Genomic DNA, 11,541 nt, shown 5'->3' with positions numbered 1-11,541 from the left:
TGTATGTTTTTAATTTTGTTTAATTTATATCATCTCACTTTAAAGTCTCAAACTTGGGACAGTAATCAAGTTTCATTGTTCATAAATATAATGGCAGAACCAGAAGGTTAGATTAAAAACCATACTGCTTCTGAATTCAGTTAAAATGAGGCTAAGTTATCACAAATAATTCAAGTGATTATGCTTCTGTGATTGAAATGGAAAGGTGGAATAATCTTGTTTATAACTAAATTGATTATGTAATTATTGGATTGAGAATCCAGATCTGAGATGATAAAGTCCATGAGAGCTAAATGCATTACCTAAAATGTGAACTAAAATACATGTACTACTTTGTAAAATGTGAAATTAACATGTGCACATCAAATAAAATCTAGATACTTGGACTGCATTAACAAGATTCTGATGTTTCTATATCTTGTGATTATAGCTTTTCTGGGTTAGTGAAGTTGAAACTAATGATGGGACTGTTATTTGGGAGGGGGTGGAATTGTTAGGTAATGGGACTCTCAACAACAGGAGACATGGCAGGAAGGAGAAAGTGGAAGATTGGATGCTAGGTTCTTGGAGGGAACACAGCAGTGGATGGGAATAAGGTCCTGGAATAGAGCTGAAGTGTGCCTGGAGGGTGAGCTATTGGGCTGGAATTAACTGAGGTGGAGAGTTTCTGGGGATAGGTAATAGCCAGTAGGAAGAGAAACATTCCTAACATAAGTGATCACTATTGTGATAGCAGCCACTTTTAGTATCTGCACAGTGATACTTGTTAGAGGGCTTATTCCTTCACCCTTCCACTTCCCTGGTCCTTCTCACGAGAACAGAAAGTAACAATACCCGAAGTCCGAAGGTGCAAACAATTTGATGTTTATTGGGGTGAACTTCCAGCAAGCTTAAATCCAAGTTTCTTTTTAGTTATTTTTGATTCCCAACTTACTTCCTGTTTGCCCCTAATGTATATAGTAATATTCTTAGCTATACGTTAACTAATATTTTACTGAAATTTACCTCACCAATCCTAACATGTTGTAACATGATTAGTTAACCAATTATATCCCACCACCTTAATTAGTTTACAACCAGCAAAATTAATTATATGTCAGATAGAAACAATCACAGAACCAGACAGGGACCATGCAAATAAACAATAGCAAAGTGGGAACTATAATAACAAAACAATACAGAAGTGAGGATTTCACAACTACATCTATAAAGACATAAGGGTTTCCCAACTATGTTTATTGTTAAGTGAGTTCTTACCAAACAGAAAACTATCAAACTAAATTTCCTTCTAAATCTTCTAGGCTCTTCCCTTTATGTGGAGGTGATAGATTGGCTTATTTCAATATGACTGGTTTGAAATGTGTCTGGATGTGACCGTACACTTTCCAGCTTATGGCTGCTCCCACTGCTAAGCCAAAGGCCTTAGCTTAAGAACAGGGCCTCAGACTGTCACAGTGAGAGAAGGCTCTTACACAGGCAGACAGTGATTTTGATTCTTTCTTTTATATTTTTATAACTAGCTAATGATAAACATGTACCTAAATTCTTAAAATATAGGCCTTTACAGACAGGCCTGAATATCTATATCCTAACACTCCACCCCCTTTTTTTCTTTTCTTTTATTTTGGTATCCTCTTGCCCAGGTATCCCTGGAAAAGCATAGGACATATGGTGATGCACTTCCTGATAGGGCCAGGCATCAAGGTGGAAGGTGTTGATGTTCCTAACATAGGTGACCACTGTCATGTGGTAGCAGCCATTTTTAGGATCTGCACAGTGACACTCCCCCCCGGAAGGACTGTATGAAAACAGTTCATTTTATTTCCAGGACTGAATATGATTTGGCTCAGGATTGGCCATTGTCTTATTCTGTGCTAAAGCATATACTGCATGTTTCTGTATGGACTAAACATCTACAGGGCCGCCCAGAGGATTCCGGGGTCTTCGGCGGCGGGGGGCCCTTCCGTTCCGGGACCCGCCGCCAAAGTGCCCCGAAGACCTGCGGCGGGAGCCCCCCGCCGCCGAATTACCGCTGAAGCCGGACCCGCCGCCCGGTCTTCGGCGGTAATTCGGTGGCGGGGGGGGGGGTCCCCGCCGCGGGCCTTCGGGGCACTTCGGCGGCGGGTCCCGGAACAGAAGGGGCCCCCCGCCGCCGAAGACCGGGCTGCGTTTCGACGGCAGCGGGTCCCGCTTCTCCCCCCCGCCGCCGCCCGGCCCCGGCCGCCGCTTCTCCCCCCGGCCGCCCGCCCGGCCCCGGCCGCCGCTTCTTCCCCCGGCCCCGGCCTCTTACCGAGCGCGTAGCCGGCAGGGCCTGAGCTCCGTCCCGCTCAGAGCCGCGTGGTGAGGGGGCGGGGCTGTGAGCTCCACGCCGAGCGGAGCCGTTGGAGCTCCCAGCCCCGCCCCCTCACCACGCGGCTCGGAGCGGGGCGGGGCTCAGGGGCTCGGCCGGAGTCTCGGCGCTTGATGCGCCGAGGCTCCAGGAGAGGGGCGGAGGCGGGAGCCTCCGCTCTTCTCTTGGGGGCCCCTCCGGAGCCCGGGGCCCGGGGCAAATTGCCCCCTTTGCCCCCCCTTCTGGGCGGCCCTGAACATCTATGCAGACAACATGCAACTGCTCATGAAATAGGATCATAAATGGAGTGATCTGATTGTCTGCTAGCCATTCTGCTTACAACCTATGCAGAGTGACTCCTGAAACAAACTCAGTGCAGCTCTTACTGGTATGAGCAGGGTTCTACATTTGCTGATCTGGACAAAGCTGCTATCTTGGGACCATAGACATCCTAGTATGAATTTTGGATAGTCTAATAATGCATAGCAAACAGGTCACATGCACCCAGAGCAAATCCAAGGCTTGATAGGGAAGCTCTACAAGTAGGTTGACGACCAGCTGACTAGTCTGGCAGACACTACAGTCTTTTTTTATTGGAGTGTAACAGTATTAGTCAGAACTGATTAGCTCAATCACCTCTTATAGCATGTGTACCTATTTCCAAAGGCTGTCAAAGAAGGGTTCTCACTGATGACTCTTAACGCCTAGTATAAGTGCTGCCCCCCAGGGCTAGAGGCCAGGAACACCTGAGTTCTAATGCCTGCCTTGACAATGACCTCCTTTAGCAAGTGATATATGCCAAAATTTTCAAAAAGGTGAGTGAATGTTGAATTGTGGAACACCCAGCTTTGAAATATGTAGGATCTGATCTTAAAGTTTATGATTTTCTGAGGTGCTCAGAGCTGGCAGCTCCCACTGACTTCAAATGGAGTTGGGGATGCATAGCATTTTTGAGCACAGGGCCCCAGGCATCTCAAACTGGGCATCTAAAACTAGCAAATGCTGGACGAAGAGGGGTGTGTGTGTGTGTGTGTGTAAGTAACACCTGCCTGGCACACAGACCCAGTGTGACTCTCACTGGTGAGGACTACATAGCTAATGGGGGGCAGTGGAGTGGCTGCTACCTCCCCAAAAGTCATCAACATTTTAGACCCTGGAACTCTGTGAACTTTCCTTTGTATCATCGTGAGAAGACATTTAACACCACCCACAGTGCTTTTGTCTGGCAAGCCACTGTGGATCTGAGGCTAATGAGGCAGGCTGTTCCCACAACCCCCACCCCCTCCACGCTTGTGAGTGGAGCTCCTGGAACTGGGTCTCTGCAAGGCCCGCCTACTCCCCGCCCTCTCGGCTGCAGCGGCAAGGAGAGGAACGGCCGCGTTCAGGAACTGAGCCGTGCCTACGTTCTTCTGTCCCGCGCGGCGCCCCGTAGCCGAGAGGCAAGTCGGGCAGGGCTGAGCACGGGACAGGCAGGTTCTGTCCGCTGAGAGGCCCCGGTAGCGGAGTAGCGGTTGCCAGGGTAACGCGGCAGCTCCTGGGCCCCTGGTTCCGCACTGCCCCAGCCAGCGGGGAGGAGAAGCCCCGCCCGTGGCTGCGGGTACAGCAGCTCCGCGTATGGACGGCGTGAGGAGTCCCCGGGGAATGGGGGAGATGGCACTTCCTATCCGGCAGTGATTCCCAGCCTCGGGGGGCGAGCTGTGGGAGTTCGGGCCGCGGCGGGATGGGGGCTTGCGGCGGGGCGGGGCTGGGGCGGTGGGGCATCCGCATCCCGCGTGTCGGAGCGGACGGGCGGGAGGGGTCCACGAGAGAGTGACCTGCAGCGTGGGAGTGGCTCCTGGTGTAAGATGGAGCGGGAGTCAGCAAGGAGAAGAATGGCCCCTGGGGAGGATGGCGTCTCTTTCAAACCTCCTTCCCCAGCTGTGGGATGCTGGGTCTCGGGAGGGTGGGGGTGGTATAGGTGCCGGAACTAGGGGTGCTGCCACACCCCGTGGCTTGAAGTACATTCCGTTATATCCAGTGTTTACAATTGGGTTCAGCACCAGATTGTTCCAGCACCCCGGAGTGGTGGCCCCTCTTTCAGTCCCACCCACCCCTTGGCATGGGATGTTGGGTCTCAGGGGATGGTGACCCCTCTTTCAGTCCTGCCCACTCCCTCGTGTGGAATGTTGGGTCTGGGGTGGTGGCAGCCCCTCTTTTATCTCACCTTGCCTCGTGGGATTTAATTAAATTGTAAATGCTTGTTTGCTCTTATGTTACCAGGGAAGAATTGGCTGCTGGCTTTGGAAATGGCTTTGAGTGAGATGAACGGGGATGGCTCTGAACAAGAGGAAGGTGGATGCCAGGAGCCAGATGTCATTGCCAGGGGAAATATACTGGAGAGTTTTGCAGAGAGTCAAGAAGTTAGAGGATTAATTAACAGCCTGAAAAGAGTGTATGGGGATCTGGGAACACGAGAGGTGACAATTGAAAAATTTATAGGTAAGATTTCTTGGTTTGAGGATGTACAGCCTATAGGGAGTGTATTTTTATGTCGGTTGAAATAACCTCATAGGATAGGGGTAAACAAATGTTTTTAGACCAATTCTTGCTCTTACAATTATTCAGAGGAAGATTAGTTTTATTATTTATTGACTTTATCTTCCAGATAGCTATACCAAGCTTATTAGTTGTGATAATGGGAGACAGTGCTATCTTGGCTGTTTGAACTGTCATATAACACAAGATCCTCTCAGTGAATCAAGGAAACCATTCCAGAATGAACAAGCAGTGGGTTTAGATATTTTTTTTTTAATAATTGACTTTTAAGGGTGAATTATCTATCCTTGGGCTCGATCCTAGTAGCATTGAAGTCAATGCAAGCGGGAAGTGGACCTTTTTAGTTAGTTCCTGGGCTTGTAATACTGCTGTTTGATTATTGGTTTTATGAAATGAAGTATTGCCATCTAGCTGTTAAAGCACAGGTCTTGGAGTTGGAAGATCTGAGTTCTGATCCCAATTTAGCTGCTTGTCTCCTGTGTGACTGTTGACAAGTAATTTAAGCTTAAATTATCCAATGTGTTTACTAGCTTTGTGTGCTCAAATTGAGACATGTAGGCCCTAGTTTTTCAGAGTAAAACTATGTTCAATAACTTCTCCCTTAGCTAAAGGGCCCTTGCTGTTTTATAGGGAGTTCTCGGTTAGTGGACAAAGGCTGGCAGTGGCCTGCTTGGAACTCTGGTCTAAAGAACAACTGGAACACAGTTACAGAAATTATGATCATGGTGCATAGGAGACCAGAAATGGGCTGGTCACTTTAGGATTCCTGAGAGACCTCTCCTCTTTTCAGGAAGAGCTCTTCGAGAGCTGCTAACTGTACCAGGAGTGGTGGGAGGTAATTAAGCAAGAACAGTCTGTAGACACCAACTGCTCAAAGACAGTGGCTGTTCCCTGATTCCTATTTCTAGACTATGCTGACTGAATTGTATCATGATTAGATTATTCTTGTCTGCCAAATACTGACAGCATGCTTGTGACTGTACAAGACAATTGACAACCTGTGCTTTGAAAAGCTTAGGGTATGTCTATACTGCCTGCCGGATCTGCGGGCAGTGATCGATCCAGTGAGGATTGCTTTATCGTGTCTAGACTAGACACGGTAAATCAACCCCTGAGCACTCTCCCATTGACTCCTGTATTCTACCAGCGTGAGAGGTGCAGTGGAGTCAATGGGGGAGCGGCAGCAGTTGGCTCACTGCAGTGAAGACACCACGGTGAGTAGATCTAGGTACGTCAACTTCAGCTACTTTATTCATGTAGCTGAAGTTGCGTATCTTAGACTGATTTCCTCTCCCCCCCTCCCTGCCCAGTGCAGACCAGGCCTTAGTGTAGGAAGGGCATAGAAAGTAGGTAGTGTGAGGCCCTGAAGAATGAGTTGCTTAGGTAAGTTTCCTCAAACTTTAAATTCTGTTCATTTGTTTTGGGGGCTGATTCCTAACAAAAGTAGGACTTTCGGAGGGATTTGAGGAAAGGGTTGTTGCCCTGATATCTGGGGAGTGGGTGGGAATTCAGTGCATAGAGTCTATATATATATATATATATATAATGAGAGAGAGAGATAAAATGATGAACAAGGAATAAAAGATCAGGGTGGAAAGAACATGGGAGTAAGAGTTCATGGCTGTGCTAAGCAAAAAGGAAAAATATGCTTTAGAAAAGAGCCTTTAGAAATATCATATTGCCTCTATATAAATCCATAATATGTCCACATCTTGAATACTGTATCTCAAAAAAGATATATTGGAATTGGAAAAGGTTCAGAAAAGGGCAACAAAAATGATTAGGGGTATGGAATGGCTTCCATATGAGGAGAGATTAATGAGACTGAAACATTTCAGCTTGGAAAAGAGATGACTAAGGGGGGATATGATTGAGGTCTATAAAATCATGACTAGTGTGGAGAAAGTAAATAAGAGTTGCTGATCATCTGCAACTTCTATTGACGTCAACAGGAATTGTAGGTGCTCAGCAATTCTGAAAATCAGAACCGTGACTCAAATTAGATACCCCAAAATTAGTGGATGTTTTCTGAAAACTTAGGCTTTACGTCTTGTGTGTGTTTTCCCATGTGTAAAATATGACTAATATTTAAGTACACCTCTACCTCACTATAATGTGACCCGATATAACACGGGTTTGCGTATAGCGTGATAGCAGTTTGGCTCTGGTGGCGCTTTAAAGGGTCCGGGACTCCGGCTGCTGCGGGGAGTCCTGGGCCCTTTAAATCTCGCTGGAGCCCTGCTGCCCTTACCCCGGGGCTGTGGCAGCGGGGCTCGCCGGCGATTTAAGGGGCCTGGACTCCCCGCAGTGGCTGGAGCCCGGAGCTTTTTAAATCACCGCCAGAGCCCTGCTGCCCCATCCCAATATAATGGGGTTTCAGCTATAACACGGTAGGGATTTTTGGCTCCCCACAACCGCATTATAGCGGGGTAGTGGTGTATGTCATGAGGTATTGTGAAAATTAAATCACTGTTATACACCTCTACCTTGCTAATAACACTGTCCTCGGGAGCCAAAAAATCTTACCGCGTTATAGGTGAAACCACATTATATCTAACTTGCTTTAATCCACCGGAGTGCGCAGCCCTGGCCCCCCGAAGCATTGCTTTACCATGTTATATCCAAATTTGTGTTATATCGGGTCGCGTTATATCGAGGTAGAGGTGTATGTGAAATGGTTTAAGATTCCTCTATAGAAGGTCCTGTAGGTGTATAGAGTATATTAGTCAGCTACTGTGATGAAGTTAAGAGAAGTATCACAGAGACGTGATAGTTACCAAAGGTGATGCCTGCAGCAAAGATACCTGAGGGAGATCTCAATTGCGTGGGCCAGATTGTCATGATACATATTCAGCTCTGTACAAATATGGAAATAGTGAATAAGTGACTTATTTTCTCCAGCAATTATTTAGATAATGTCAAGAAAACATTATATTTTTGGCTTTTTAAAATATTATTCCTGAGGTTGTATGCTGTTTGACATAATTACTATTGAACATACATTTCGTGGAAGAGGACTTATTATTAGAATGTTAAGATTGTGTGATTAAGTACTCAAGTCAAGAAATGCCCAAGTTAAGGTTGTGTGTATGCAATCTTAACTTTGCTTTATATGGGTCACAGTAGTCTCTAATTATACAATTGCATTCTGTTTTTCAGACAGTGTAGTACAGTGTATCGTACAAAAAATCTAGGTCTACAACCTTAGATGCACATGTATTATAATGTGTTATGTTCAATTTTTTAAATCAACAAACATCACTTTAATTTTTATAGTGTTCCAGTCTATCATCTTTTGTATTAATTGTATATAATGTTGTTTCTGATATTTTATCATTTCCTTAACTATGTGTTAGCAAATTTTCACAAGTACTTGTGAACTTCGTACGGTATACTTGGGAGTAGGCACGTTGTCTATAGATCCTTCAGGGTAGAGAGGACTGAATAAGGGTTACTGCATGCTTTGTGTGGTGCAGAGAGGGAAACCTCACTCTGCTGCTCTATGGAATCCTATGCATCTTACAAATACTAAGTATGCAGCTAAGTGATCCATGTGTGAAAATGCAGTGAAATCTTACTTAGCTGTGTATTTCAAGAGTTTACAAAAAGTCTACCATGCATGTTCAATTTGTGATATTCAAAGACTGATAACTAAAGCCAGTTTTTCATCCATGAAAAGGGATAAAGTGACACTAAACTTTAGAAAGGGAGACTTCAGTAAAATGCAGACTAGTCAAAAAGGTCCTGAAGTTAAAAGTAAAAGAAGTTTTTTAAAATATTTGAGATGACATGGATGCTACTTAAAAAACAAAACCAAACCAAGAAGAGCCTCAGAAGGTATGCATATTGCTGAACAAAATGGGAACCAAGCAGGCAAGTAGTAAAGCAGTGTGGCTAAATGGCAAGGTTTGAGAGGCTATTCAAGCCAAACAAATCCTTTAAAACTTGGAAATCTGATCCAGGTGAAGCCCACAAGTAGGAACATAAATTACATTATGGGAAATTATGAGGAAAATTAAAGGACTGGAATGGATTTTGAAGAGCCAGTAGCTAAAACTGTAAAAACAAATAGAAGATTCCCAAAGTATATCAGAAGCAGGAAGCCTGCAGAAGAATGGGTGAGTCCACTTGATAAAACTCAGCACTGACAAATAAAAGGTAATGCACTTTGGAAGGAATTACTAGAACAACTCACGGATGCTTGCTGGGTTCTAAATTAACTGTAGCTGCTCAGGAAAAAAGACTTGATCATCACTGTGTACAGCGAAAATATCTCTTCAGTGTGCTTTGCCAGTCAGAAAACATATCACAAGAACAAGTTGTTGTCCTGTGAATCTGAAAGGTAACACACGTAACACTGATAAAAGGAAATATCTTTTTTATGCAATGCATAATCTGGAATTTACTGTCAAAAGGTATCACTGAATCCAAGAATTCAGCAGGTTTAAAAAATGGGTTAGATACCATTATGTGTAAAATGAGAATTTTCTACAGTTACTTCTTGCAGCTCCCATTGGCTGGGAATGGCAAACCGTGGACACTGGGAGCTGAGGGGCTCTGTGCCTAGAGACACTCCAAGGAAACAAAACATCCCGACCCGCCAGTGGCTTACCCTGACGGGCCGGGAGCCAAAGTTTGCTGACCCCTGCTATATTTTAAAAGCTGGCATCACAAGAAACACTCAAAAGTTTTGCTAGAATTATTTTAATGTAATCTAACAAAAAACTTGTTATAATAATAACTGAACAAATATGTATTCACCTTCAAAATTACAGTCAATATTTAAAATCAGTAAATGGATATATAAAACAAGTAACTCAGAACAATATGAGACTTTAAAAAGTCTTAAAATCCTTCAAAGTCTGAATCAGTCTCTGATTCGCCAACTCGGCTTCAGTCACAGCTGCACCTGCATTGTCATCGTAGATGTCGGCAGGGTCGTCTTCAGAGTCAGATTCCTTCTTATCATCAGCCTATGTTGTGTCATCATCGAATATGGCATCATCTTCTGACCCGTCGAGTGCATTGCTGATACAGCATTTCCTAAATGATTTTTCTACCATTTCCGAGGGAATGGACACCCACGTGTCCTTGATCCACTGGGTGACCAGATTGATTTTGGGCTTCATAAGATTCCCGGCTTTTGTCAACTTTGCCATGCCTGAGCACTTCCATTCAGACCACATTTTGTATAGCTTGTCTTTAAAGAGTTTGTTCAGGCAGACATCAAGTGGTTGTAGAACTGAAGTTAAGCCTCCAGGTATTACAGCCAAAGTAGTTTTCATAGTTTTGGCCACATTTTTCACCTCATCCATCTTGTGTGCCCTGAACATGTCCCAAACGAGCATAGCAGGTTTCTTGAAAAGTGCTCCTGGTATCTTATTCCACACTTTTTCCAGCCATTCAGTAGTCCCACTTTCATCCATCCATCCCTTTTTGTGTGCATGTACGATGACACTAGCAGGAAATTTCATGTTTTTAGGCAAGGTTTTTCTTTTAAAAATAACAGGAGGGAGCTTTGATCCATTTGCCAAACATGATAAAACCACCATAAAATGGATTTTTTTCGTGGCCAGTGGTTTTAATTAAAACTGTTTTTTCACCAACACTGGTTACCGTTCTGTTGCTCGGGAGATCGAATATCATTGGTGTTTAGTCCATATTTCCTATTTGTGACAGTTCAAATGCATATTCCTTTTCATATTTTATAATAAAACTTTGGAAAGAATCAGTTTTTTTTTCTTCTAGATCTCTAGGCAGCTTTTGCGCTATCTTTGTTCATTGATGAAGACAGAGACCATGACGGTTCATGAAGCGAGTACACCAACCCACTGATGCGACAAACATTGATGGCTTAATGACTTGTATTTGTCGTCTTTCGACATTTGCAGAGCACGCAGACGAATTCCAGTTCTAGTGACAGTGTACCCATTTTGTTGACATTCAACAACCCAATTATTGAGCTATTTCTCTAGCTCAGGAAATGATGCGCACCTCGTTGGACATTTTTTCTTGCTTCTTGGCATGTCTTTTAGTGTTTTATTTTTTTGCCATTTTCTTACTTGCTTCTCATTGATACAGAATTCATGAGCAACGGCACAATTATGGTTTGCTTCTGCATATTCAACAACTTTAAGTTTGAACGCTGCATGATAAGAAGACCTTTTTCATTGATTTCACTGTTCATTTTAACTACTAGTATGAAAATTAGATTATTGTAATTATAGATTTTGTAGGACTTTATATAGGAATGTCACCTGCTTTATCACTGTCAAATTATTATTCTTTATTTCAGAGCAGCCCTGTAGATTGTCATGTCTGTAGGGATAATAGGCTATTTCAATTTTATTAGAGATTCCATCGGTTCTGCATGTTATATTTTCATATTGGCTCGAGACTTATGAGGTCCATTTCAAGCCAATCTAGTCCACTAAACAAAGCCTTTGCAACTTTAAAAGGCTGCAGTATTGACATCAATAAATCGTCACTTGCATCCGATGAAGTGGGTATTCACCCACGAAAGCTCATGGTGCAAAACGTCTGTTAGTCTATAAGGTGCCACAGGATTCTTTGCTGCTTTTACATCAATAAATGGGTTGGCAAACTTTGGCTCTCGGCCTGTCAGGGTAAGCCGCTGGTGGGACATTTTGTTTACCTGGAGCGTCTGCAGGCAAGGA

The 11,541-nt window shown here is 44.2% G+C and overlaps 1 protein-coding gene across 7 annotated transcripts in view; it reads left to right on the top strand.

The window, feature by feature from the left end:
• TBCD (tubulin folding cofactor D) overlaps positions 1-11,541 on the top strand; it is a 266,851-nt gene that overhangs the window by 3,476 nt on the left and 251,834 nt on the right. Inside the window, exons 1-2 of one of the 7 annotated variants that reach the window (XM_044983298.1) lie at positions 571-628; positions 4,589-4,807. In XM_044983298.1, the coding sequence (XP_044839233.1) occupies positions 586-628; positions 4,589-4,807 (262 nt within the window). In that variant the 5' untranslated portion in view covers positions 571-585. Of the gene's footprint in view, positions 1-570; positions 629-3,613; positions 3,953-4,588; positions 4,808-11,541 lie in introns of those variants that run through there. The other 6 variants (XM_044983301.1, XM_044983300.1, XM_044983299.1 and 3 more) reach the window with 6 other exon arrangements.

Source organism: Mauremys mutica, chromosome 12 (assembly GCF_020497125.1).
Source record: "Mauremys mutica isolate MM-2020 ecotype Southern chromosome 12, ASM2049712v1, whole genome shotgun sequence".
Taxonomy (NCBI): Eukaryota; Metazoa; Chordata; order Testudines; family Geoemydidae; genus Mauremys; species Mauremys mutica.
Note: the sequence above shows the minus strand (reverse complement) of the source record. Positions and strands in the feature narration are given on the sequence as shown.